The sequence below is a fragment of the Radiomyces spectabilis genome (genome assembly GCF_025331425.1).
Source record: "Radiomyces spectabilis strain NRRL 2753 chromosome Unknown BYT42scaffold_14, whole genome shotgun sequence".
Lineage (NCBI taxonomy): Eukaryota > Fungi > Mucoromycota > Mucoromycetes > Mucorales > Radiomycetaceae > Radiomyces > Radiomyces spectabilis.
Window position 1 is genome coordinate 134,368 of NW_026251939.1, and position 27,114 is coordinate 161,481.

General features: G+C 44.5%; 11 protein-coding genes across 11 annotated transcripts; 5 read left to right on the forward strand and 6 right to left on the reverse strand.

Annotated features, from left to right (window-relative positions):
• The first annotated feature begins 512 nt into the window (after positions 1-512).
• On the forward strand, positions 513-1,957 carry BYT42DRAFT_585474 (uncharacterized protein). Its single transcript, XM_051569987.1, has one exon. The coding sequence runs from the start codon at positions 530-532 to the stop codon at positions 1,541-1,543; it is 1,014 nt and encodes a 337-aa protein (XP_051419276.1). The 5' UTR covers positions 513-529; the 3' UTR covers positions 1,544-1,957.
• Positions 1,958-2,122: 165 nt separating this feature from the next.
• Positions 2,123-3,857, forward strand: BYT42DRAFT_648341 (uncharacterized protein). Its single transcript, XM_051572734.1, has 2 exons — positions 2,123-2,893; positions 2,956-3,857. The coding sequence occupies exons 1-2, from the start codon at positions 2,339-2,341 to the stop codon at positions 3,796-3,798; spliced, it is 1,398 nt and encodes a 465-aa protein (XP_051419277.1). The 5' UTR covers positions 2,123-2,338; the 3' UTR covers positions 3,799-3,857.
• Positions 3,858-6,216, reverse strand: BYT42DRAFT_585476 (P-loop containing nucleoside triphosphate hydrolase protein). Its single transcript, XM_051569988.1, has 3 exons — positions 6,055-6,216; positions 4,529-5,974; positions 3,858-4,456 (listed from the first exon to the last, which is right to left on the reverse strand). The coding sequence occupies exons 1-3, from the start codon at positions 6,149-6,151 to the stop codon at positions 3,951-3,953; spliced, it is 2,049 nt and encodes a 682-aa protein (XP_051419278.1). The 5' UTR covers positions 6,152-6,216; the 3' UTR covers positions 3,858-3,950.
• A 239-nt stretch (positions 6,217-6,455) lies between these two features.
• BYT42DRAFT_521864 (Alpha/Beta hydrolase protein) lies at positions 6,456-7,826 on the reverse strand. Its single transcript, XM_051565285.1, has 4 exons — positions 7,556-7,826; positions 7,383-7,496; positions 7,204-7,302; positions 6,456-7,123 (listed from the first exon to the last, which is right to left on the reverse strand). The coding sequence occupies exons 1-4, from the start codon at positions 7,803-7,805 to the stop codon at positions 6,636-6,638; spliced, it is 951 nt and encodes a 316-aa protein (XP_051419279.1). The 5' UTR covers positions 7,806-7,826; the 3' UTR covers positions 6,456-6,635.
• Positions 7,827-7,838: 12 nt separating this feature from the next.
• Positions 7,839-9,615, reverse strand: BYT42DRAFT_585485 (PQ loop repeat-domain-containing protein). The gene is made up of 8 exons (XM_051569989.1): positions 9,394-9,615; positions 9,257-9,321; positions 9,136-9,196; positions 9,033-9,078; positions 8,863-8,975; positions 8,603-8,776; positions 8,471-8,530; positions 7,839-8,394 (listed from the first exon to the last, which is right to left on the reverse strand). The coding sequence occupies exons 1-8, from the start codon at positions 9,574-9,576 to the stop codon at positions 8,275-8,277; spliced, it is 822 nt and encodes a 273-aa protein (XP_051419280.1). The 5' UTR covers positions 9,577-9,615; the 3' UTR covers positions 7,839-8,274.
• On the forward strand, positions 9,613-11,383 carry BYT42DRAFT_648344 (aminotransferase; the record flags this gene model as incomplete). Its single annotated transcript, XM_051572735.1, has 5 exons — positions 9,613-9,664; positions 9,726-9,880; positions 9,942-10,311; positions 10,386-10,480; positions 11,126-11,383. The coding sequence occupies 5 exons, from the start codon at positions 9,613-9,615 to the stop codon at positions 11,381-11,383; spliced, it is 930 nt and encodes a 309-aa protein (XP_051419281.1).
• A 2,016-nt stretch (positions 11,384-13,399) lies between these two features.
• On the forward strand, positions 13,400-15,454 carry BYT42DRAFT_521873 (Alpha/Beta hydrolase protein). Its single transcript, XM_051565286.1, has 6 exons — positions 13,400-13,485; positions 13,541-13,645; positions 13,722-13,811; positions 13,878-14,334; positions 14,408-14,809; positions 14,880-15,454. Exons 1-6 carry the CDS (start codon positions 13,436-13,438, stop codon positions 15,258-15,260), a joined length of 1,485 nt encoding a protein of 494 aa, XP_051419282.1. The 5' UTR covers positions 13,400-13,435; the 3' UTR covers positions 15,261-15,454.
• Positions 15,425-17,875, reverse strand: BYT42DRAFT_585497 (glucosidase II beta subunit-like-domain-containing protein). Its single transcript, XM_051569990.1, has 8 exons — positions 17,634-17,875; positions 17,434-17,556; positions 17,271-17,366; positions 16,955-17,200; positions 16,501-16,887; positions 16,245-16,364; positions 15,989-16,148; positions 15,425-15,919 (listed from the first exon to the last, which is right to left on the reverse strand). Exons 1-8 carry the CDS (start codon positions 17,734-17,736, stop codon positions 15,565-15,567), a joined length of 1,590 nt encoding a protein of 529 aa, XP_051419283.1. The 5' UTR covers positions 17,737-17,875; the 3' UTR covers positions 15,425-15,564.
• Positions 17,862-23,580, reverse strand: BYT42DRAFT_119892 (uncharacterized protein). Its single transcript, XM_051562138.1, has 26 exons — positions 23,082-23,580; positions 22,931-23,011; positions 22,792-22,858; positions 22,389-22,721; positions 21,965-22,314; positions 21,580-21,887; positions 21,288-21,508; positions 21,169-21,229; positions 21,072-21,107; positions 20,983-21,012; positions 20,847-20,924; positions 20,739-20,786; positions 20,625-20,678; positions 20,513-20,563; positions 20,403-20,447; positions 20,292-20,330; positions 20,184-20,228; positions 19,805-20,122; positions 19,529-19,749; positions 19,381-19,467; positions 19,249-19,269; positions 19,101-19,184; positions 18,897-19,029; positions 18,514-18,821; positions 18,274-18,442; positions 17,862-18,208 (listed from the first exon to the last, which is right to left on the reverse strand). The coding sequence occupies exons 1-26, from the start codon at positions 23,531-23,533 to the stop codon at positions 17,988-17,990; spliced, it is 3,861 nt and encodes a 1,286-aa protein (XP_051419284.1). The 5' UTR covers positions 23,534-23,580; the 3' UTR covers positions 17,862-17,987.
• A 565-nt stretch (positions 23,581-24,145) lies between these two features.
• BYT42DRAFT_585504 (RNase P subunit p30-domain-containing protein) lies at positions 24,146-25,266 on the forward strand. Its single transcript, XM_051569991.1, has 6 exons — positions 24,146-24,293; positions 24,368-24,423; positions 24,489-24,584; positions 24,641-24,854; positions 24,913-25,045; positions 25,106-25,266. The coding sequence occupies exons 1-6, from the start codon at positions 24,203-24,205 to the stop codon at positions 25,191-25,193; spliced, it is 678 nt and encodes a 225-aa protein (XP_051419285.1). The 5' UTR covers positions 24,146-24,202; the 3' UTR covers positions 25,194-25,266.
• BYT42DRAFT_585505 (adenylosuccinate lyase) lies at positions 25,267-27,108 on the reverse strand. The gene is made up of 4 exons (XM_051569992.1): positions 26,693-27,108; positions 26,305-26,609; positions 25,555-26,217; positions 25,267-25,486 (listed from the first exon to the last, which is right to left on the reverse strand). Exons 1-4 carry the CDS (start codon positions 27,021-27,023, stop codon positions 25,343-25,345), a joined length of 1,443 nt encoding a protein of 480 aa, XP_051419286.1. The 5' UTR covers positions 27,024-27,108; the 3' UTR covers positions 25,267-25,342.
• Positions 27,109-27,114: the final 6 nt, after the last annotated feature.

Consider the following 27,114-nt stretch of genomic DNA (forward strand, 5'->3'; position numbering starts at 1 on the left):
GATTCTTTGCACTCTCCAGATAAGGGTGTTCTTCTCGCCTCTCCTGCAAGTCTGCACTCAAAAAAACAATGATCCAAAGCAATTTTAAAGTTCAGTGATGACTGATTACCGTTTATCCAATAGACATCAAAGAAGAAATGAGACCTGCCGCCGGTTCATTATCATCCATCCTTGAAATCACCATGTATATTACTATCCCACCCTGGCTCTCTGCTGGATGGAAAGAAAAAAAAGGGCAAACTGATGTCAAGACAAGGCAATAACAATGTAAATGAAAAATTTCGGAAAAAAGCAATGGGATTCGGAGCCGCCATGTGGTCACGGTTATTTGAGTCTGCGAAACCATGAGGCGGTTGACTGAACAGTTTTTTATCAGCGTTCGTCTTTTTCGCCCTACATGAAGCGGAGCTGTGGAACATAGAAATTTTGTTGTATGCACGTGGTATCATTGCCATACATGGTTTAGCTGGAGCAGGGTTCACAGAAAAAGACGAAATCAACAGGAGAGGAAAGAAAAACGTAATGAGATATGGCATCCAAAGAAAGTAAAAGCAGTATCAAGGGAGATGCAAATGTTTTTGTTGTTTTGAGCAACCATCACTTGTCTCCGCCTCGATTCACGCGACAATATTCACTCCACCTTTTTTATCCCATTTATTATTTTTGGGTTTTAGGTGCTATTCCTTATTTTGTTTTTCATTCTGCTTTCTGTCTACTTTGGTCTCTTTTTTTTTGGTTTTCTTGCTGGTATCTTTCTTTTAAGATCTTGTTGTTCCGTTGCTTTTTCTTTTTATTTTACTATTCGATGCCTTCTCAATTATCCAGTCAACATCATCATCAGCATCTTCCTTCATTATCTTCGTCTATTTCCAGCTGTTCTTCAGGTACTTCGACACCGCAATCCTTGAATTTTCCTCGCCAGTCGGTGAATTCGCAGTATTATTACTATTCCATCCAACAACCGTGCCGACAGAAATCCGCCCCACCGCAACGAAAATCGCAACGGTATGCGGAATTGCAACGACCCCATCATCCACCGCAACGGTCGGTATCGGCTAGTTCCCTAGGCACCCCCCGCTCGAGACAATCCTCCGACTGGTCTCCATGCTGCTATACACCAAACACAACGCCCACCGTGTTGTCAAACCGATATACCGTAGCTATACCTACCGATATTTCTCCTTTAGAAAAGCCAATGGCTCACGATACACCTTCGCAACAAATCCTCATTGCCAGTACGGCGATTGAATCTTCCAATCCACCAGCGTCATCCGCACTACAAGAACCGCCCAATACCCATTTATGGTGGGATGAATCTCAGCTGGCGTTGGAATTAGCCGAAGATGATTTGATGCCCAAGAAAAAAACCACAGGAAAAAAAGGAACCACACGGCGTATCAAAGAAAAAATATCTTGTTTCATGCATTCTTCTTCATCCTCGCTCTCTTCCTCGTCGTCCTCCGCGTCTCTCTCCATCCATTCGAAAAAGAGCAACCGGATTGCTCGGTCTTTGAAAAAGCTTGCCAATATCATTTCTTTATAAATCCATCTGTAAATAGTCTCTGTATGACCCCGCCTCAATATATGTCTTTTTTTTTCCTCTTTCATTTATATCCATCAAGATGCTCTTTTTTATACCGTTCATGTCTCTCTACATTTATTTTAATGTTTACGATTCTGACTGATTGTATTGCATTATTTTGAAAACAACAACAATAATGTGGCACGATGAATGATATCATCAATACAATAGAAAAGATTGATCTTTCGGAAAAGGTTCTAACAAGTTTACATTTTTTTTTCAAATCGCGCATAGTGAGAAATCAGTCGCTCTTTGAATGGTCACTCCATGACCCCGAATATATGAGTGTCAGGTTCAGATTCGCCGGAAGTGTTGGTGTTGTCTAGATGCTCAATCTCTCCCCTCACAAAAATAAAAAGAAGAATCATGGTTCATGCATATGAATGGATACAGCAAGCCGTTTTCTTTATCGAATTCTGTTTTTCCAGGACAATGAAAATTCATGTTCCTGGTTGAGTTCACATTCTTTTTTTTTTCGATTCTAGATCGCATCGAACAAGCTTGTAGAGATTCTACATCCATTTGTCTGCTTTGTCTATTCCCAACTCTTTTTTCCACCAAAAAGAGTAGATATTGATTACAAGAATCTTGCGTTACATGGCAATTTTTCTCATTTTTATGCCTTTCGATCAATATTGAGGTCCTCGCTAATAGCAGTCACTTTGGAAAAAGTTCGACTTGCCATATTTGGATATCCACGATTTATGGCAGCTTTTTTTGTCGTTTCCTGGTGCTTCTTTGCTGCTGTACATTACCATGAATTCCTGGGCGAAGCAATGTTTGGTCTCGAACTTACAAATCATTGAATCCCGCACGTTTCCTACGTTTCTGCGTCAGCAACATGCGGCCGTGCAACTGCGAAGGAACCTTTGTATTGCCACGCATAAGATCACTCCTCGATCGCTTGATCATTCACCTTGTCAATCTCTTATCCTTTCAAGATCAGCGGCATCAAATGCTCAACCTCACTGCTATACAAACACTCGATCGTTTTCCAGTTCGTCAAAAAAGATTGTGGCTGATGATCAGAAACAAAAGCCGAAAAAACGGCAGACGTGGTCCCGACGAAAATTTGTGAATATCGAAGCGGCCGAAACACGACCGAATAAGCATCTTTATACCATGCCCAGAGACGCTTATGGAGCTTCGGACCGAGTAAAGGAATTGTTAAGAGTCTCCAAGCTTAGTGATTCTATTGAATTTGTCAATTGTCTGCCTGCACGTCTACAATCAACTGTGGTGTGGAATCAGCTACTGGGTTATTGTGCCCAACATGGTCGATCCACAGCAGCGAAAACCATTTTCGCAAAGGTAAATGGGAAAAACATGTTAATAGAAAAAGCACGATATACTGAACATTTACCTTTTTTTAGATGCGGAAACATGGTTTAGAACCTACCGATACCACGCTCACCTATATGATCTCCACTTTTGGCAAGAGCACTTCGGCGGACGCCGTGGCGCAAGCGGAAGCATGGTTCAATTCGATCAAGTTTTACGGCATGGAACCCAGCCCCTACCACGTCACTGCTTTATTACAAGTGTACCAAAAGGCGCACGACAATAACAAGGCTCTGAACTTAATTGACGAGATCTTGGGGGATGGATCGTATCCTGCAGATGCAGCCACTTATACCACGGCTTTCCAAGTGTGTGGGGCTTTGAAGGAAGACCGTGCTATTCAATACGTACGAAACCTGTGGTCCAAACTGATGAAGCAACAGCCGCATTATTTGCAACAGACACAACTATCCGGCCTGGCATTGAAAGCGGCCTATATCAGCGAACAAGAAGATGCCCTGAAAGTGAAGGCGCAACAAGAAAACTTGAAGATTGACAATGGAATCGTCGTGAGTTTTTTGAATGCGCTCGGTCGCACGGCACGGACAAAGGAGGACGTGTGGTTCGGTGTGGATGCCATTGATCGGTTGTACTTTTTGCGAGTTCCCGAAGGCAACAAGCTGGCCCGCAGATTCGGTCAAGACGTAAGGCAGGACCGACCGGCGACGATGACGCCTTTAGTGGACTCACCCAACGTTGCGGCGTTGAATGCGATTCTCATCTTTTGTATGTACCGCAGACAATATGAAATGGGAGACCAGTATTACCATGCCTTCTTTAAACGATTTCCCCACTTGCAACCGGATGACAGATTAGATTCATTGCATCAACGCATCAAGGACGAATTGGAAAGAGTAGAGAAACAAAAAGCATGAGAAAAAAAAAGTACAAAGCATGAATTTATAATAGACGAATGATGAAAATGAATAAATGATGCTACATTTAAAATTTGCTGCTATATGGAATTGTATCAATGAGGGAGAGTAAATTTGAGATCAGATTTAAATTATGAGGACGGGGATGTTATTCAACGGCGGTAGGTCTTTTCACGGCGCTGGAAACCAGACGATTCATCGTCGCCAAAACGGCTGGATCGAGGGGCTTCGTCATTAAATCGCTTGGGGCGGAATTCCCTATCACCACCAAAGCGTTTGGGTCGCGAATCACGATCTTCAAAACGCTTGGGTCGCGAATCACGATCTTCGAATCGCTTGGGACGGAATTCTCGGTCGCTGTGATGCTTTCCACGTCGATCTTGGAAGAAATCATCGTCGCCATCGCGGCGCGATCGTCGATCAAATCGACGGAACTCACCATCCTCGCGGGAACGAGAAAAGCTTCTGGGACGGGAATCGCTGCGTCTTCGGGACGAAGATCGGCTTTGACGGTCCGAGGAATCAGAAAGACCCAGCTTGGAAATGAAGGAGGGGGACAAATGAGGAGTCTCTTCGATACCGAAACCCTTCAAAAACTCTCCGCCCTGAGCGATGGCTTCGCTACGGCGTTTACCCAAGAACGGCATACGCGATGAATCTATTCGAGAAAACACTACGTCAGTAATCCGACCTCCCCGTTATAATTTTCCCCTTCAAACAGACTACTTACAGTAACCCAAATAGGCAGTGTACACTTCGGTAATGATGTCTTCATCCAGGACTCGAAGAGCACGGCCCACAGCTTCCATATTGGATTGAGTTTGCTCTTCCGTCAACTCTGGAGATTCAAGTTTCTGCACTGGCAAATCGCCGATATCCTTGGTGATGAACGTCTGCTCAAACGGAGCAAGCATAATGATACCTTCACCCTCACGACCGGCACGACCGGTTCGTCCCAACCGATGAATGTATTGTTCACGAGTGGAAGGCACACCGATTTGAAGCACCAATGAGACACCGGGGTAGTCGACACCTCGCGCAGAGACATCCGAGGTCACAAGAATAGAGGCATGGCGAGAGCGTCGGAAACGATCGGCAATCTTACTACGTTGATCTTGATTTTTTCTGGAATGAAGTTCAAACACTTCTCGCTTGGGCAGCAAACTCTTCAACAGTTGTGCATAGACCATGGTGGACTTGGTGGTAGGTAAAAAGACAATGACTTTGCCAGAGTTGGCTGCTTCGTAGTTTTCCAACAGGTCCTTGACCAAGTGCAATTGGGTTTCGTAAGGAGCCACGATGGCGGACTGCTTCACGTGGGCATTGGTATTGACATCATCCTTTCCAACAGTGTCGATTAAGGTATGTTTTGGGGACAGGGCAAACTTGCCAAGGTTTTCACGGATTTCCTTGTTGATGGTGGCGGAGAAGAGCATGGTTTGACGTTCGTCGGGAATCTGATTGAGAATACGCTGTAATTCTGCCTTGAAACCCATATCCAATAACTGATCGGCTTCATCCAACACCAGTACCTTGAGTGACTGGCACATGCGTCGGAAGTGAGGAACCGAGGATAACATATCATTCAAACGACCGGGCGTGGCCACCACGATATCGCAACGGCGACGTTCGAGATTGACAATTTGACGGCGTTTTGAATCACCGCCCACCAAACAGTGGACCTTGAAAGGATAGAAACTCACCAGTTTCTGCGCTTCTTCGGCGATCTGATTAGCCAACTCACGGGTGGGGGAAATGACCATGATGGAAGTGCCTTCAAACACTCGCAGATCTTTGGAGGACTTTCCCTTGAGGGCCGTCTCAAGAGCCGCGATCAAGAAAGCCAACGTTTTACCGGTACCCGTTTTCGCCTTGACAAACATGTCTTCTTCATTGGGAAGTCTTGACAAAACAGCAGCTTGGACAGACGACATCTCTTGATATCCAAACACCTTGTCGAGCGCCTTCTGAGTTGTTCCATTGATTGCTTCAATGGAGTCAAATCGCTGTTTTTCTGGCACTGCTTCCTCTTCTGCTTCCACGGCCGGAATTTTGACCGCTTCCACAGCAGCCGCTGATAATTGTCTTGTTGTTGTATGGAGAAGAGCATACGGGGTCAGTTTGGCATGAGCGATGCCAGATCGGATAATAGCGGATCGGCTGCTGAACAGTTGACCTTTTTTTTTGAAATACCAGACGGTGAGTTTTGACTGCAAAAAAAACAGGGACCTCAGTTACAGAACAAAAGATACTTACTGGCTGCTTTGGTGAATAGTCTAGTTCTTGCGGCATTGGCAGAAACTTGTTGCGCCGAGATCCGGGCAACAGTGGGCAATAAAAGTTTGGTGAGCATTTGATAAAGGAACTACATCCGCAGTGGAATTTTTTTCTTATTTCATCACCTTTTTTCAAATTCCGGATAAACCGTCCTGGAAAAAAAGCCACTTTCTGCATAAATTACTGCCAATCAAAGGGAAAAGATTCATTCGCAGCAATGCAGCCATTCCGCTTACTTCTCTAATGACACCTTGTAATGAGCACCATACCAAAACTACTATAACGTCAACTACTGAATTGGGGACCTCTTGGCCTCTGTTAAATTGTAACCATGCCATTGTTCCCGTAAAAAAAAAAAAAAAAAAAAAAAAAATTAACGCCGACAATCTATTGGGTGGAGAACCATGTTTCTCCGCATTGCAAATGCCAAACCTTTTTCATTTTTTTTTTCATCCCAGCCCCAAATATGGAAATTCCTTGTCTCCTTAGTTTTATAGTAAGGAGAATATGTGCCGGTTTTTTATATTTCGACTTTAAAAGATTTTGTAAGTGGATGATGGCTATCTACGAGTATTTGACACAGCGACACAGCCAGATAGAAAATGCACCAATATGTCAGTGGATGCCTGGTATATTTTGGGGTCATGGATCACAGGCAAGCCTAGCATCGACCAGAGATGGATTTCCAGCGGTGCCTGATACAAAGTAACATCAACGCCATTCGAACGTGCACGTGCCGCCAACATTCCTGCTTCGTCAAGTAAAACCTCTCGACCGCCCACCATGACCAACATAGAACTCGGCAAAAATGTCCAAGGGATATCCTGAGTTAGGTATTCGAATGGCTGATCTCCTTCAGCAGGGATATAGGTTTGCTCCATACGATCAATGGCCGCAGCTCGTATATAATCGTACTGGTCATTCGCCCGCCATGAAGCGCCACCCGCTTCAAGGCCAGTATAGGGTGACATACACACGAGCCCAGCCACCTTTATCGATTTTTTCTGCAGGGCATCCAACGCAATACCGACACCGGCATCATCACCACCTGTTTCCATTGTTTTCTTTTCGCATTAGCTTTTTGGTTGTTGCTCGATTCATCCATCGATTCGCATAAAGCAATTTTACCGAGAATAATCTTGTTGGGTGAGACATGGATCTGATTCACCAGCCAGCCGTACGCTTTGACAGCCTCTTCTACGGGTCCTGGATATGAAGTGTTGGTTCCTATGCTTGATAAATGCAAGATCAGTGTTTCTGTATATGGTTTGTTTGATTTACAATGTAGTTGAAAACAATAGCCTTACTGTAGTCCACCACCAGCACATTGGCAGTAATATTTTTATCCGCTGCAAGAGCCCGGATCCACGTTTTAAATGTGGGGACGTACAAGGTACCTAAATTCATACGAAATCCACCGCCTAATGTCTTCACCAGTAAGCCCAACCGTCCTAACAGGAATATTTCAGGCCCATCATACCAGGGATCCAGAGAATGACAACATCACTGGCTAATAAACGGTCGATCAAGGCTTCCATTTTGGCATTTCCAACATCTTCCGAGATTAGCGTGCCGTGAGGTGTTTTCGCAGTCCAATGGCTCTCCGCTTTGAAGAAAAGAAATTGCAGTAGTCGTATGATCTGTTGGGCATAGCGATGACTGGGAACAGTGAATGCTACACGTAGCAAGGATAAAACGATCCAAGCCCGTAATGATTGCAAGAACGACATAATCTCGGGAGAATGTGAAATCCAAAAAGCGATCGAAAATATTCGAGATTTTATTTTTGTACCACCGAATTGTCTGGAGAAAAAAAAACAGCAAGTGGATAAACAGAGACCTTGAAAAGGGAGACAAAATAATCTGGTTGTCCTTGCTTTATTGTGAGATAAATTAACCATGCGATACTCCGTAACTTCCATGACTTGGTTGATTATCATAATCCACATCGCTGTCACGTCTAGGCACGCGTCCTTCAGCTATCAGTCTACGACGTTCTTCTTCAACTGAATAAAAGTCGGTTCGGTCTCTGTAAAGGATGTAGTGCTGCGTCATAAATACTAGATCAAACGCAATCGCAACAAATCCGAGGCCACTACCCAAAAAATAAGTTCCATCAGTACACCTTTCTTTTCGTGAATGACGACATGTTGTTCCTTACAATTTGACTGGATCCTATATCAATCTCGCGTAGTTAGCTTATTTGCTGTACACTCGAAAGGGATTGTGATTACTTACACCAGACACTCCGCTCCAATCACCGCTCAATGCGGCATCCAAAAGCAACTGGGCAATGGATAAAGCACCACCCGTGAAATCCTACAGAGAAAGAGATTAAAAAAAAAGTCAATGAAACATCCTGTAAAAAAGAAGACGTATTCCAAGAACCACTTACCAGCAAAATGTTATGGATACTCCATCCAACGGTGGATTTCCGCTTATAGTTAAGCCATGCCTAAAGAAGATATGCAACGATGTGTGAGATGTCCGGTTGTGTTGTGCTAAATATACCACAAATGCATATCACCTGAGGTAAGTACTTGATGAAGCTGATAAATAATTTTACATAGCTTAGATAATACATCACATCGATCCACATGGCGTTCGCAAAATAGACTCTTGCAATCGATACCGCAATGCCGATAAAAATCATGCAGATGATGATACGAGCCAAGGTCGATACCCGCTGACCTTGTTCTTTCTATCCCATTCGGTAAGTAAAAAAAAAAAAAAAAAAAAAAAAATGCATGCTTATGTCTGCCAACATAAAAGTCGACAAGGCCGTACTTTGTAGATAAACGTTTGCAAAAGAGTGAAGGATGATATAAGAAAAGCATGAACTGCAAACATGACATCGTTGGCTCGCACCAAGTTGGCTTGTTCGTGGTTCCGTCGCTTATCTACGGTATTCGACATCAGCCTCCCCTCCAATAATCAATTCACACCATTAATCATACATTCATCTTGAATCTCTTTGCTGAAATAGAAGGATAGATTGAATATCTGTTGGGAAAATGGTTCAGTTGATCCATCGTTTGTCAGTCACTGCTCGCAACCTACGGAATAACACAGGAAACCAAGCACGTTGTAATTTAAAAAGTCCAAAGAGAGACCTTGAACACTATTATTCAATGTCAATATTAAACGCTACAGCAAACCGCAGCATATAGAACTTTATTACCTCTTGCGCTTCCAGTTGAGAATCGCCTGCGGATAGAAACTAACGGACCAAGCTGCAAAATATGTCTGCGGCAAACAGGGAAAAAAGCACAGCGTTAATGAATGGAGACACAAGAGTCAAAACTTGAAGTGACTTACCCAGCCTATGATGCTGGAAATGATATGCCAGGCTATGCCGGGATCTTCTGCAAGTTCATAATGAAGGGCTGCCATGAGCGAATAAAGGGAAACAAAAGCGGCAAAGGAAACGAAGCGCCGACCGGAAACGGGTCGACTCAGAAAAAGGCCATTGTGACTGGTGCGTATTATTCCTATTTTCATGCTCCAGTGTCCCAGTGTGCCTTTTTTTTTCTTGCCATGAACCACGACTTTAGCTTACTGGAGACTATCCTATTCACCCCTCAAGAAGGTACTCATCCGTCTTTATTTCATTTGTCTTGGCTCAGTCAGTTGATCCATTGACCTTGCAGGATTTTACCTCCTTGATCTGCACATTACACGCTTACTCAAATCCGCAACTGATTACCGCGCCTTGGCCGCCGACTGCTTCGTGTCTCCGCCAACCCCTCAGCAAATAACAGACGTTCTTAACGCCCACTTGAAGGACCGTTCTTCCTATCAAAGGGTAAAATGATATTACGGTTTACTCTCTTGACCGGTTTTAACTTTTTTTTTCTCTTTTACAGGTCCGCCTTTTACTGAATACCGCTTCTCAACTTACAGTAGAAGCGACACTGCTCCCGGAACCGACTCTTTCCGCTGAGAACCTTCACCTGGCCGCTCTGAAAGTCCCATTGATCAACGTTATTCTAGACACACAACCAATACCTTGCATCACCGACTTTTTTTTGCGGCACAAGACGACACGAAGAGACTTGTACAACAATGCACGTGAGCGATTGAATTGTAGTTTTCACGTCTCCAACGATCGAGAACCCTTTGATGTCGTGCTTTGGAACCAGCAGCATCAAGTCACAGAAACCAGTATTGCCAACATCGCCGTCGGGGAGCCAATAAACGATACCTGGAACTGGAAAACACCTATGACTGATTGTGGTAAGATAAGCAAGGAAGAAGGATTGAAAGTTCTCTTGCTGAACTTTGACCTTTCTTGTAACGCCACGCAATAGGACTTCTTGGAGGCGTTTTTCGACAATACCTGTTATCTACCGGCGAAGTAAAAGAAGCCATTATTACGGTGGATGATCTCGTGCATGCTCAACAGGTAGGATACAAACACAAAATGGATCCTGTTGCCGAAATTAACAGCTGGTCATCTCACTACAGCAAGGCCATCCTATCATTTGCTTTAATTCTGTTCGCAAAGCATACCGAGTACGACTATTGCTCTAAGTCGTTCAATTCAATACTTCAGTAAGCGTATCTCAGTCTCTTATTAGAGGTTGGCATGACGAAGCACTTTCAATAATGATTTAGAACCATGATATCAATCGTATTTATCTCAACATAAATATTCCATCCAAGGGCAAAAGTCCAATGCTATGCTAGATATTACTCTGCAAAACTTCCACCTTCCACCCGCTAATGAAAACGGTGTGAGACTTTTTTCTAATAAATATTGAAGAGCAAAAAGATCCATTTCCTTAATAATGTAAACCAATTGTTGCATATACGCAATCTTCCTGCTGTATGTTGTTCGAGTCCGACTGAGCAATTTCATAATCCGATCTCGAAAAATCAAGCCTTGCAATTGGCTTTTTACTTTTTATGCTCCGCTGCTTTTTTTACTGCTGTGAGATAGTGCATAATAAAAAAAATAGGGGGGTTTTTTTGGGCTTTTTTATAATTTTATCGGCTTTACGAGATATACTCTTCGATCAGTGTCATTAACCTATTTAAACACGTCTAGAAAGGCCATGATCACATCATGGTTACTTTGCGTGCTCAAGAGCAACAACAACAGCAGCAAGAGTTCGATGCGACAGTGGACGAGCAGCAACCAGTGGATGAAATCCAATTATACCAAGATGCTCGATATATCTCGGCGCCTAAAGCGATCTGGCGCATATACTCCTTTTCCCTCCACCATCGGTCACCGGCAGCCATGCAGCTAGCTCTGCATTTACCGACCGCCGGCAAGCGTTCTTTAACGAGGATGATACCCTAAAGGATGTGCTCCTACGCACAGAAAACGACCTGACAACTCTCAACGCCTACTTCATTCTGAACCGGGAGGACGAGTCTGCCAGACGTCTCTGTTCTCACCAGCTTCCTTCCGAGTTCATTTTTATCAAATGCTCCCAGCATGACCGCGGTCATTGGCGCAGGTGCAGCGTGGACAGCTGGCAGTTAGACGTGTCTACTTTGCCCCTCCTATCGATAGAGAACGCTTTGCTTTGCGCTTGCTTCTGCATCATATATCCGGTGCCACGTCCTTTGAATACCTCCGGACACATGAGGGTGTTCTATACCCCTCTTTTGAAGAGGCTGCCGTGCCCATGGGTTGATCAACTCCAGTCGAGAGCAATTCCAATGCCGCAGCTTCGTTACCAGTATACCCCGCCTTCGTCAGTTGTTTGTGACCTTTTTGATTTGGGCTCACCCTGATGATCCTGGGCTTCTGTGGGATACTCTTTGCTGAGCAGCTCTGTCTCGATTATCAATACCAATATCGATCCTGCGAAGAGGAGCCAGATATCCCCCTATGTAGAGCGCGAGCTCTACTGCATACTGATCGTCTCCTTTCTTGCCACGGAAAATCGCTGGCCGATTTTCTGTCAACTTCACTAATACCTGGCACGCAGAACGACTATACAATGTTCCAGCAGCTCCGCAATAATGGAGATACCGATATCCAGCAGGATGACGACGACTTGCGTTTGATCGACCAACGGCACCGATACCCACTAGCAAGTCTGAATCCTGATCAAAAAGCTGCCTTCGATACCATCATCGCTTCACTCAATACCATTCCATCTACCGCCCACTCTCATTTGTTCTTTGTGGATGGCCCTGGAGGTTGCGGCAAGACTTTTTTTTACAATATCCTTCTGGCACATGTTCATTCTTCCGGTCACAAGTCCATTGCAGTCGCCTCAACTGCAATGGCGGCTTTATTGCTTGATGGAGGAACGACTGCCCACTCAAGATTCAAAGTACCGGTGACTCAGGTTGTGGATGATACCATCACATGCAATTTGAATGTGCATGATGATCGTCAAGTCGGTGAAATCCGCGATGCTGCATTTGATTGTCTGGGACGAGGCACCTCTCATGAACCGCTACTGCGTAGAGGCCGTTGATCGGTCTCTACGTGACATCATGAGAGTGTCAGATCCTTCCGCAGCATTTATACCTTTTGGAGGCAAGATCGTTGTGTTTGGAGGCGACTTTAGGCAGGCCTACCAGTCATCCGAAAAGGCACACGTTCTGATAACATCGATGCCGCCATATCCTTATCTCCTTTGTGGCCGTTGATCCATACCCTGCGCCTTACAATCAACACTGCAAAATATCCAAGGCAATTATATCCACGCCATGCCGCAAAGTTCGTTTGCATCATTCTGCCTCGCCATAGGCAATGGGAGGACACATATCCTTCCCGGTTAAGAACACCTACCTTCGCGGGAACATATCCGTCTTCCTACGGAATGGTGCATGCCCACCACGGACGTTCATCACCTTATCTCTGCCATATACCCGAATTTTGAGAACGCTTCCCTGGAGGACATGGTACGGTTCTCCAACCATTGCATCTTGGCGCCCACGGATAGAGATACCGATGCAATCAATACCATTAAGCACCATGGAGGAACTCCTAAAAGTAAACCCTTCGACATTTGGTAATTGACTTACTGGTGGCGATTCAATAAAATTACACAAAAAAATCAGTGGTGGAATAAAAAGGAGGCGGGACTTGAAATTCATGTTCAGACAAACTAGGGTTTGCACGTGAAAATCAAAAAAAAGGAATTCGATGCCCGTTCCACAATGCCTACAGCTGCCCTGCAGACGGATATTGGGCAACACTCAAATAAGAGATGAAACCATAGAGGCTAATATAGGTGTTAAACAACATTGACCTTGCGCGTACTAAAGAAAGTATGAATGAGCAAATAAAGAGTTAGTGGATTGGAATGCTTCATGACAGTCACAGGTCTCGAATCGATAACTGCATGAAACTCCAACATTGTTCTTTTTTCTCGTATCTTTCATTATCATGATTTCGATACCAATATTGGATAGACTTTCTTTTCGAGATTACCAAGGGTAAGTGACATCATACGAGTCCTGGACAGGAGACGATACTGATCTGCAATGATAGTCTCATCTTTACCGTACTATTCTTTGCGATCGAAACTGTCATTCGTATTATTGTCATCCTTCTCCCGAAATTCGTTATTAATGGTATTGACGCTTTTATCGAGAGGTAAGAAGAAACAAGCCATAAACTGGGGATCTTTATTTCTTTTGTGACACCGAGATAACTTAACCAATCTTAATAGTGCTTTTCCATGGCTAACGAGCTCTGAGCGCAAGCCTCGAGTGAGTCCATTGGAGAAGGCCGAATCATTCGAGCAAATTATTCGCTTTTGGTAATATCGCCCTAAAATGCCTGTTTGAAGTCTGCATGTCCTCAATATACCATCTGAAATCTTTAGGCGAAAATATGCGTATGAGCAGCATGTGGTGCGGACGCAAGATGATTACTTTTTATGTGTTCATCGTATTCCGTATAAGGAAATCATCACTTCTGACAAGTACAATGACAAAAACAATCAGCGAAAGAACCGTATGGAAAAAAATATCGAGATCATGGACAATCTTGATCAATTCATCAAAACGAAAGCTCATCGGCCTCCGACCAAGAATGGAAATCGACCCGTTGTTCTGCTATACCACGGTTTCTTGATGTCGTCCGAAGTCTGGGTATGCAACACCGATGAGCATCGTAACTTGCCTTTTGTATTATCCGAACAAGGCTACGACGTATGGCTTGGTAACTCAAGAGGCAACAAATACAGTCAAAACCATCAATCACTGAGCCCAGCAAATACGGCTTTTTGGAACTTTTCCTTGAACGAATTTGCCATGTACGATTTACCGGATGTCGTGGACGTAAGTGCTTACTCATGTTATTTTCACAAAAATTGAATCATCGTGTTGATAATAACTATTTATGCCTACTCAGTATATCCTTGAGCAAACTGGGGCCTCCAGTCTTACCTATATTGGATTTTCTCAGGGCACAGCTCAGGCGTTTGCCGGATTGTCAGTGAACCCAAGACTCTGCAAAAAGGTCAATTTATTCATCGCCATGGCCCCTGCTACCACCCCCAAAGGGCTGCATCATCCTATGATTGATGCATTTGTCAAAGCCACCCCTTCTGTTGTGTACCTGTTGTTCGGCCGCAAAACACCACTGAAACTCGCCTTGTTCTGGCAACGCATCATCAGCCCGCCTCTGTTTGTGAAGGTTATTGATGGCTGTGTAAACTTTCTGTTTGGTTGGACAGGTCGTAACATGACAGCTGAACAAAAGTTGGTGAGCTACCAGCACCTGTATAGTTTGACCAGTGTCAAGTCACTTGTGGTAAGCACTGAAATCAATCCATTATCATCCAGTTGCTGACAAAACTAATCCTTTCGCTTAAACTGTGCAGCATTGGTTTCAAATCATCCGTACTGGGCGCTTCCAAATGTATGATGAGGTTCCAAGTCGGATCCCCTATCACAGTCCCAACGTAGTAAGGGATCATATCCCTCCCAAGTTTCCAACCAAGCAGATCAGTACACCGATCGCTGTCTTTTACGGCAACTCCGACTCCCTCGTACAATTTGACGTCCTCGTCGCCGATTTGCCTCCTTTGGCGTACGTCAAAGCCATTGAATCATGGGAACATCTTGACTTTCTGTGGGGAAAGGATATTGAACACCTTCTTTATCCCGACATTTTGAAACTGCTTCGTCATTTCAATGCTCAAACGGATGAGAAAAATCATCAATTGGAGCCAGAGAGAGAGACTGACATGTACACCGAGTAAAATTTTTTGTATATAAAAACCGATTGTCTGTCTTACGAGAAAAAGTCCATACCAAATGTATAAAAAAAGAAAGAGAGCGAAAGGGTGATAATCATGGATTATCTTCTTGCTTCGTAAATCCAACAAAAATCTGCTCAAAGAAACAGTATAATTTTGCTATCGGCCTTCAACTAAAAAGCCGTAACATTGCACATGGTTAGATTATATCCTCTTCAACTAAAAAGCCGTAACATTGCACATGGTTAGATTATATCCTTATTTATTGAGATCCCGTTTTTCGGATTGATCTACGTGAATTCATCAGCTACAGTTCTTCATGCATATAACGCTGTGCAGGTTTCCTTGCTTGAGGTTTATGCGGTTCTTGGATGGGCTCCATCGAGCAAACGGCGGGAGATCGCATACGGAAGTGATATTCACACTTTTCGGGTTCGGTCACTTCGATGATTTCTGTCTCTGCGCCACAATCAATAAAAGCACGAACACTTCGTTCGGGACCATTCCAGCATCGTGTTCCATGCGTAAATGACTGTTCGCGGTAGTAGTCGTCCGTGCCCTTGGGTCCGACAAAAGCTTCAAACGTGCCAAGGTGGGTACGCATGCTATCCTTATTCGATTTTTGATGGGCAGCTCCATGAATACAAACGGAATAGGTATATCTTGTAGATGATGCCATTCATTAATATCGAGTAAGAAAATTCGCCCATCTTTCTTATCTTTCCACTTACTCTCCTTCGTTTTTCTCGACACAGGTATCTTTAAGCTTGAGCCATTCTCGCTGTGGACCGTAATCTTTGGCTAGCTCATCATTGATTTCGTTCAAACGGCGCTCGGCATCATCGATTTCACGCTTCATTGTATCGCGCACCTTTTCGGCTGTCTCCAAAGCTATGAAATACAAAAACCACAGAAAATTTCAATGAGCTTACTTCAGCTGCTGCTGCTGCCATTTCCTGTTTTTTGTCCTCTGTCACGGTAAGCTACCTGGGGCATCTTTTTCCTCATTCTGTTTCATGCCAACCCTGGACAATAGCTGATCCAATTGGCTTTTCCACATGAGAGGAAGAGCAGATACCGCTTTGTTTAGAAGCGATTGAAGTTTACCTTGTTTTTAAGAAGAATCAAGAGGCGAGAGAAACAGTTGGATAGGTTGAAATCATAAAATCGAGTGTAAGCAACATCATGCATCATATGAACCAAAAAAAAAAAAGAGAAAAACATCTAGTGTTTGTACACTTACCTTCTTTCAGAGCCTTTTCCTCGGAAGTTTGAGGGATCTCCTCTTCCTCTGCTTCCTCCTCATCTGTTTCCTCAAAATCGTCGTCGGCATTGTCTTGCTGCTCCTCATACTCTTTCAGGTCAGTGTCAATTTCTTTCTTTAGATCTTCGTAGCCTGGTAAGAATTCATCGTAACCGGCAATGGCCGCCTTGACCGCCATATCGTGAAAGTTGTGGTTGTGATCACGCTTCATATCACGAAGGATAGATACAAGCACGTCGATTTCTTCTTGCAGAGAACGCACATGTCTTTCCAGAGCATCCGTTAATGGATTAGCCTTGTTCGACGGACATCGCTTTTGGCTCGTTTTATGGCTCTTTCGTTGTTGACTGAGCTGTTCCAATTCACCTTGTACGACAATTTCGATTAAACATGTAAGCACAAATCGAATATCAAGACGACTATAGAAGCTTACTTTCTCTTCTCAGTAGCTCGGCACGCTTAATCACCAGAGTGTCCTCCAGCTTTGACTTTTCGTTTTGCCAAGCCGCGACTTCGGCTTGTGCTTCATCAATCAGTTTCTGCTTGGCACTGACGCCAGCTGTACGAATCTTGTTCAGCATGTCTTGTGTTTTCTTGTACTCTGCAGCCACCTCTTTGCATCGATCGGGACATTGGACAAAACCGTTGTATTCATCCGATCCATCACAGCAGGCATCGTCTAACCAGAATTTTTAGGAAAATCGTATTGTACAACTTGTCGCGTGTGATCGAGTGAAGTATAAACTTACCACAAACGCCGTCGTTGACTTGTGACGACTTGATATAAGCTGGTATGTGTCCTTTATTCTCGCAGTAATAGTGACCGTGAGAACAAGCAGAGGTGCCTACAAAACGACTGATTACTCTTTGCTTTTCTAGATAGCCTGTTCATCGTTTTTATATGCACGGTACCTGGTTCATCCGACCCATCAGCGCAGTCGCAGTAATCGTCGTTCACCGAGGAGTAAGGTATTTTTTTCGAACCGTCCAGACATTCCCACTGATGGCCAGCAAGAGAGGCGTATAATTCATATTCTTTTCGCAGTTTCAGTATCAAAGAAAATGAGTAACAAGGTTTTTCGGTGCACGCGACATGAATAGCCAAATCTTACTTGCAGGATCGACTCCTTTTACAGCAGGCGTGGCTGCCTGAGCGAGCCAAGTAGCTGAGAGAATGCAAGGGACAGTAAGCGACAACTGGCTCAATGCAACCATAATGACACTTGCAGTCTATGGAGGAACAGCAGCAGCGGAGTTGTTCTTGTCGCCTTCTACGTGCTGCGATGCGATTTCTCGTCATTTTCAGACACAGATCCACCGAAATGGTAAAAGGCATACAGCACGTAACATAAGTACTTCAATATAAATAGTAGGTTTTTATGAATGGGTAGGGATACCAAAGGACTGTAAATATGAGATAGAAATACACAAATGAGAAATTGATTAAATTGGACAGGTTACAATTATTATTCTATCCGTAAATTATTAAGCAAGTCTTCGGCAGAGATCATTTCACCGTCTGTATCGATAACAACGGAAGGCAGACTGGGTTCCTCTCGAGCATTCTGGCCACGCTCGCGACGATTGCCTCTTCTTTGTCGCGAACGGATATCCACATCGCCAGTTCGAAGTTTCTCTAACAAGTTGTCCATCATACGACGATCGTCCTCTGTGCCAGTATTCGCTTCTATAAGAAGGAAAAATAAAAAAAGTCTGAGTCCAACATTCCAATATAGATAAAAGTCAACTTACCGTCACTAATGTCCACAGCCTCGACTCTAGGTTCAGAAGTTGGAGCGGCTTCTTTCAATGCCGCCGCCTTCTTTGCCTCCAAGCGCTGTTTTCTTTCTTCTTCTTCGCGTTTGCGCTTCTCTTCACGCTCTTGTTTCTGGCTGTATTTCTCTTCCGCAATAGCCGCATCCTATACCAATATTATTATGAGAATGAATCCAGCGAGTAAACACCCGGTCAAGTAAGCCTGTACAACCCTACCTTCCAGCTATTGACAAATCTAGCAAAGTTGCCAAAAAAGTCATCAGGACGCATCACTTTGGGATTTTCGCCATAGTACACCATGACATCCTTCCACTTGGCATCCATATTGATATACAACGTCTCCAGCTCCTCAAATCGTTCAGTGGCGTTATTGCGAAGCGTATTCATCACTTCAACAAATCGATCGCCTTCTTCAAGCTCCACATCTTCTGGTTGCCATTTCATGCCCAATTCTATGTCCAGCTGCTTCAGTCCTTGACGTAACTCTGTGTACTGCTGTACCATGTCGTTGACACTAGCCATGACTATGCAAAGCGTAAGTTTTCATTTTGTTACAATGCGAGCTACTTGTTTGCTTCCAACGAAAAAGAAAAACCTACTTCGCGTTGCTTGGCCCACGTCCTTTAAATCGTGCAAAAACTCAAGTACATGTGGGAACTGACGCCGGATGATGCCCGTCAACACGTGCAATAAATTCAATGATGAGATATTGGATGCTTTCGTATCGGCAAGCTGTAGGGAAAAACAACATGATGAGCATATCCAGGTTTTTCCACAACAAAAATAGCCTTTTTTTTTTTTACCTTGTTGATACTTGAAATACGCATACCAAACGCTCCACCTTGCAAGCTGGTAGCGTTCATGAAATTGCCGAGTAATAAGATTAACTAGACGCAACACAACATCGTGAGGAACATTCTCAGCATGTGTCTTGAACGGGTTGACTCTTACCCCGAGCAATTCTTTCAAACTCTGTGAATTTCTCAAGGCATCGGAAACATTCAATACGACGGTCATATTCTACGCCAGCAACCAGTTAGAGCGCACCCAATCACAGCCATAGTAGAATGTTTTCACACATACATTGGTAAGTTGGTCATATTTTTCCCAGAACTGTACACGGAAGAGCATAAACTGCAGACGTGTCTCGTAGCGATAACTTCTCATCATCTATGACACCAGTCAGCCATCTTTTGCGATTTAAAGCATGTTAAGGATGCCATCACTTTACCACCACAATAAAGTAATCCGGTGTATCGAGTTCTTGACATTCTTCGTCCGAAGCCTTGAGATACTTCTCCATGGTTTTCAGATTGTCATCCTTATTCGGCAGATAGGTGATGAGATTCGAAAGGAAAATCTCGGAACACAATGTATCATCCACACGCAGGATATGCTGGCGCACTTGTTCAAAGCTGTCGAAATTTTTGACTCTAGGCAACACCGCAATATCTATTCCACATCATCAGTGCCATATTTTCTGGCAAGCAGGAAGTATGGGACTTACTGATACTTCTACTCTTTTCTTTTGTAAGGAATTTGATGACATCCTTTCTTTCTTCGACTTTGGCTTTCAGTCGACGCTCAAAGAAGTTGTTGATCTTGGCCGGGAACAGATCCTCGATCGTATTGAAAACGCCCGTCTTGTCCAGAATATCCTCTAATTCATCCTCTTTCGCATCGATCGTCTTCCACAGCGTCTTGTCCACACCGCGAGCATCAAGTTTTTGCCATTGCAAGTTCTTCAATTTTACCTGTGGATAATGGCGCAACTCTTTGCGAGCAGGTCCCACAGGAACAGCCGGAATCATCGGACCGCCGGGACCTACATTCTCGGTTAACGCATCGATTTATATTGTAAGTGCACCTGTATAGTTTGAATCTACCTGGTGGAGGTGGTGGCGGCGGAGGAGCTCCAGGACCTCCTGGTGCTGTAGACAAGACACATTATGATGAGATTTGACTAATTATCGGATTCTATCTGCGGTACTTACGTGGGGGTGGGGGCGGGGGTGGAGCGGGTCCACCGGGAGCTATTGGACACATAAAGGCTGTTAAAAAAATGTCGAGCTTTTAAACTGGAGACATGTATCTTTAAGACTTACGTGGTGGAGGTGGCGGTGGCGGTGGCGGACCTACGCCTCCTGGAGCTAGAAAAGTAATAATTTTGAATACATTGCATTTATGAAATGGACTGTTGCATCGTTGGACTTACGTGGTGGAGGAGGTGGTGGTGGTGGTGGCGGCGGAGCAAATCCACCTGGCGCTGGATTATGAAGCACGTTAAGGTCTAATTTTTTTTCCAAAGGACCATCGTTCGAACTTACGTGGAGGAGGTGGAGGCGGTGGAGGAGGAGGAGGAGGAGCGATACCTCCAGGCGCTAAGCAAGGTTGAGGATAAGTATATTCTGAGAGCACAGGCCTATGTATGTTGCACGTACGTGGAGGAGGCGGAGGTGGTGGAGGCGGGGGAGGTGGAGCACCTGTGTCTAAAATGATGCAACATATGTCAATAGAGATTACTCTGGTATACGTGACGCTGTGCGTACCAGATAATTCGGTTGCTGGTGGCGGCGGCGGAGGAGGAGGAGGAGGAGGAGGAATAGTTGCAGAATGGGTGGTGGAGGCTATATCATCATATATGAATAACAGTACTTATCCTACGATAAGATCGAGCTAGCTTACATGATAACGACTCTTGAGATACAGGTTCGACTATCTTTGTGTAAGCCTTTTTTCTTTCTGTGCACATTGGTAAATATCTGTCAACTTACTGTGTGGCGGAGGTTGCGGAGCAGGTGATGAATGGTCTGTAAGCGAAAATTACTCATTAATATGATAGGCTTGCATGGTGTGAGGCTATCGACCTACCTTTGCTGGATGATGAACTCTGCTGATCTGATACAGCTGTAGGAACAGGAGAGCCCGAGACCTTTAAAGGATCTGGTAAGAAGAGAGGGTCATACAATTGTTAAAGGATCTTTTCTTACCGTTGAAGCTTCGTTGGTCCCCTTTCGTCGGTTCCTATTGGAAGCCTTCCAATCTTCACCAAGTATAATGGTCGAATTGCTTGGCGAAGGGGTGGGAGAGCCGTAGTTATCTGCCAAATCGGATCTTTCTTTAAGCTGACTCTGTAACATGGCAATCGTGTTTCTGGATGTACGCAGTAACGCTCGCAATGACGCATTCTCCATTTTGAGATTCAACGAGCCTACGGATAATAAAATATCACTATTAGCCGTGTCTTTCAATGTAATAATACCATGGTTTCCGTAGGCTTACGTCGAGGCATGGGCGAATCTTCCAAAGCTACTGCTGCAGGTGGCGGTGCCCCGTGCGATTTAGCTCCACGAAGATATTCTATTTCCAGCTTCAATTCCTTGTTCTCGGCACCGAGTCTTAATAGTTTTTCTCTGTCCCGGCTTGCTTCCTCTTCTATACGCTTCAACCGCTCCAGTTCACCAAACTTTTGGATAAGGTTTCCAACCGATACACCATACGTTGTACTGAAGTCTCCGGAAGACACGCCACTTCGTCGATCCATCACGATCTGGTTCACCAGCTCGCTGATCATTTGGTGATAATGTGTTCTATAACAACGTAACCACAAATACTCATGTCAGCAATTACCCATATGACCAAACGTTTTCTCCTCTCTTGTTCCTACTTTGTCTCAGCATCGCCTTTGATGAGAAGCATACTGCGGAAGGTGGCGATCAAGGAATCCAAGGCCTGTGGAGCGTCAGCGATATTATCAAGAATGAGATCCAGTAATTCCGCAGGCTGCGATATATCGGAGAACATGGATAATTCATCGCCAAAAGCATCATCGAGATCGTTTTCTGCACCAATTTTGTACGTTTCGATTTGAACGTTGAGCAGATGATAGTTGAGAGCTTCCAGCTTTGGAAGGATACGAGCCATGCCCGCTGCATTCAGTTGGTTCCGTAAATAAATACGTTCATTGACGTCGGCCGGTACTTTGGTGAGCACATTCACAAGCATCATATTGGACAACTTTTTTGTTTGACAAAAAAATGGTATAAAATCAGTCGGATCATGAGCGGTTTATAGAGGTATTAAGTCCTTACCGCATATTCAATGAGATGGTTATCGGGTGCGTTGTAGACACCGAGTCGCTTCAGGTCATCACTGGCGCCTACCAAGGATCCCATACGACCACGGCCATCGACGGTCTGCTCCAAATCACAAAACCATGCATCAAAAAGGCCCAAGTCTTGTCTGTGTTCCTGCAGCATGCGAAAACCTTGTAATACGTGCTCGTGGCCTACAGGCACTTCACAATGACAAAGAAAGAAGAGGATATCACAGATCATTTTTCTGGTTTGCCAGTGAGGACAAACCAGAGAAAAGACCAATACATGGATATACGAAGGATGCGCTATAGACTCGCGAATACCCCACTAATAATAATGCAATTTCACATTAGCATGCGGTATGATCCGAACTTCATTCAACCATGTGTGTACATACGCGTGTGTTTAAGAGGACTTTGATGCATTTTACAATTTCCACTTCAAGATCAAGCGTGCGGTCCTTTCTAAAGAATTTCAAAATGCTTAAGATCGAGGATCGTTTACTTTGTATTTTGGCATATATCAAGTAAGCCTACCTTTCTGACAAATGGTTGAGATAGCCTAGTCCATTGGTGAGGGCGTAGACACCCTTTAGTTCGATAAATTTGATGACCCAACTGTAAACAAAGGAAAATTTGTTAATTGATATGACCTACAGACGAAAAGCTCTTTCTTTTTGGGTCTTACTCGATGGGTCGGGTTCGTAAACTGACTTCCAGATTAGCGGCCACTGTGGCGTTCACCGCTCGTAAATCGGCTTCCATAAATTTTCGAATATAAAACTCGGGTGAGTTACGATCGGTTGCACTCGGTACCGTAGGTTCATAAGCGTTGTAAATCGACGCTGGTGGGGAGGTGGAAGTGGAGGTCATGGGTGCTACGGGAAATGCCATGCTTGCGGATGAACGACGTGGATTTGGTAGCTGGCTCGTTCGATTGGAATGTCTTTCTACCGCCCGCGCACCGGCGTCCACAGTGGCTGACCACATTTCACCTGCTTTCTCGGCCAAGATATTGATCAGCGGTGGCGGTGTATCCCTGCCATCCTCTGACTGTAATTTATGCCCCGAAGCCAACATTTCCGCTTGTCGATCCTGATTGATCATCAACCACTTCTTATCGATATCCCATGCTTTCATGCTATCCCTTATACGTCCATCCCGAATTTCTCGTCGAGCCTAAACGAAAAAGTCAGTGTGAGAATACAAGATTGAGCCGGTACAAGCTCCTTGTACACTTGCCAGCATTTCATCAAACATTCTGTCAATGTCCTCGTTCGAAGGTCTAGGCATCATGACACGTGAAGGATCTAATGGCGGATGACCTGCATGATAAGAGTCAGCCGTTCCATTCAACCAAAATATTGCAATAAAAAAAAGTCAAGCAGAGCAACATCCTGTTCCCCATTGTGTTCCTTTGACAATTTCCTTACCCGAACTTGATCCTTGCATGGAGTACCGAGCGCTTCCGCCTATGTTGTAAAGTTGAAAATTGTCAGCCACTAGTCGCAATCCAGAACTACGATGTAGTTCGGGAGTCAATACATACCGGTCCGCTCATCGGCAGGTTTTGCTTTTCTGCGTCCCAGACTGCTGAAGAAGTCAGACATAGCATGAGACTAGGAAACAAAAAGAGAATAGCAAGAAAAAGCGTACCTGGGCTTTGCTGAATTTCGAGCTATTTTCGTTGCAGGATTTCACGGTCCGCACAGCGGTTGAAACGGGTTTTGCCTGTGATTCGGGACCACCAACAAAAAAACATTAGAAAAGAAGCGCGGTTCATCAAGTCTTGCCCACCACGTGCTAGAAATGTATTACGATCTTAATGTTCCTTGTGAATCCCAACCAAACAGAATCGCTATTGATCGCTTGAAGCTTATCTTGTCTCGATTCAGTCAGCGTAAGCATCACTTTCTTTCATTGATCCCCTTAATGCAACAAAAAGTTCAACTCTCAGCTGACAGTAGCTTGCAGTAGATCAAACCGTCGTTGCCCTCAATTGTTGTGTGTCTGAAAAAGATCTCCCTAATGTACTGATTTCTCGCTCAGCATAAAATGTTCATGAGTTTACTAATGCAACAATTTGGCTTTCCAGGTAAAACCCTTGAACGAAATTCCGTTTGATATCGTCAAACACCCGGTTAAGCAACTGACGCGTATTACCATCGAAACCAGCAGTGCTGTCTCCAATGTAAGGAAGCATGGTTACCGCCTATCAAGGCAGTTCATGTTGCTGATATTATGTAGGATACCTTGACCCAATTAAGATCCACATTCGACCTTATCGCCGTGCGGCCCTCCACGCTCAATACATTTGAAGATGCATGCTACAACCTCAACATAGATATCATCTCTCTCGACTGTTCTGTACGTTTACCTTTCAGGGTAGACGCGCACAGTGTACAGAAAGCCATTCAGCGAGGCGTTTACTTTGAAATTACTTATTCAGCGGGCATTCGAGGTGCGTTCCTTGTTTTCTTTTGGCTACGCTGCGATCAAGTGTTAAATATCATTATTAGATACTACTGCAAGAGGCTACTTCCTGCAAGTTGCAAATATTTTGGTCTGTGCAACCAACGGAAATAATCTCATTGTATCAAGCGAAGCGGAAACTGTAGCTGACCTACGCGCTTCATATGATGCGTTTTATCTGTAAGTGACCTTTTCGACAGTTTTGGCATCATTCATCCAAATTTTAACCCACGGAGGTAGTATGAAATCGTTGAGTTTGCCGAACGATAAGGCACAATTTGTCACTGGAAAGCACTGCGAACAATTACTACGAAAAATCGGTCACTAAAACCTTAAACCACCCATAGACTTATCATCCCTTTGCACCCTGAAAAAAGACCATCATTCCACCGATTTGTCCTGCTGTGATTTCATAACTTGTGTATTTATTGGAAAGCATTGTATGTAAAAAAGTAAAAATGAAGTTGTAGACGACATCTATACGGATAATTCAGCCTTGACCTTGTCTTTGAGGACATCGGCATAGGGAGCGAGAGCAGGTTGCACATGTTTTTCGATGAAGGAATCGACCTGCTCGGGAGCACGGCCAATGAAAGTACTGGGATCAAGCAAAGCAGGAAGCTGTGAAGAAACAATAAAAAAAGTCATGAATTCCTTGTTCAAAAACCTGAAGATGCTATTGAGCTTACCTCTTCCCAGATCGGCTTGAAGTATTCGGTCTTCTTCACACGTTCAATGAGATCGTTTTCACCACCTTCCATCTTGACGACGTGCGCGGCTTGATGGGACAAGACACGGATTTCTTCGTGGCATTCTTGACGATCACCACCCTTCTTGACCATGGCCATGATGATGTTTTCAGTAGCCATGAAGGGAAGTTCTTGCGAAATACGACGGGCAATGACCTTGGGATATACGACCATACCTTCGCAGATGTTCTGAAGGGTGGTCAACAAGATATCGGTGGTCAAGAAAGCTTCGGGAAGAGAGATACGGCGAATGGCACTGTCATCCAATGTACGCTCCAACCACTGGACGGCGCTGGTCTGCAAAGCATCGTTGACCAACACCATCAAATGACGCGATAAGGAGCACACACGCTCACTACGCATGGGGTTACGCTTGTAGGCCATGGCAGATGAACCGATCTGGTCCTTCTCAAAAGGCTCTTCAATTTCCTTCAAATTCGCCAACAAACGAATATCCGTGGCCATCTTGTGACAAGTGGCACCAAAGCCGGCTAAAGGATGCAAGACATCAATGTCGATCTTGCGAGAATAGGTTTGTCCACACACAGGATACGCTTCTTTGAAACCAGAGAGCTCGGTGACCAATTGATCCAATTCCTCGACCTGTCGTTACACATGCATCCATCAGTGAAACTGCCCAGTCCCGCTTTCCCACCATTTTCATTGCCAGGCATGTCATTTTTTATTTACCTTGGAATGATCGCCGTTGAACAAGGCCATGAACGACGCCTGGGTACCGGTGGTACCCTTGACACCGCGCATCTTCAAATCGTCACGGGCACGCTCAAAGTTGCGCAAATCCCAAAGCAATTCTTGGATCCACAAAGTGGCACGCTTGCCAACTGTGACGAGCTGGGCGGGTTGGAAATGAGTAAAGCCCAAAGTAGGCAGATCACGATATTCTTTAGCGAACTTGCTCAAAATATCAATGACATGAACAAGCTTCTTGATGACAATATCGTACGCATCGCGAAGGATAATCAAATCACCATTGTCTATAATCACATGTTTTCGGTGAGTTTTTCTTTTTCTCTGCTTACTCTCGCCTCCACGCATAAAGTCCACGGTTTGCACTTACCAGTAACGTAGCAAGAGGTGGCACCAAGATGGATAATACCAGCAGCCTTGGGAGCAACAAGACCAAAAGCGTGGACATGGGCCATAACATCGTGACGACGCTTCTTTTCCTCGGCCGCAGCGACTTCATAGTCGATGTTATCAATGTTGGCGCGCATTTGCTCGATAGCTTCGTCGGTGATATCGGTCAAACCAAGACGTTGTTCAGCAATAGCCAAGTTCAACCAGAGCTGGCGCCAGGTGGAGTAACGCTTATCCTCGGAGAAGTTATAAGCCATCTCCTTGGACGCATAACGGGACGTCAATGGCGATTGATATTTGCTGTGAGACATGGTAAAACGGTTGGTGAGAAACAAAAAAAAAGCCTGGGTGCTTGTTCAGCGCCTCTTTTTTTTTTAACTCGTTCACTGATGGAAATGAGTC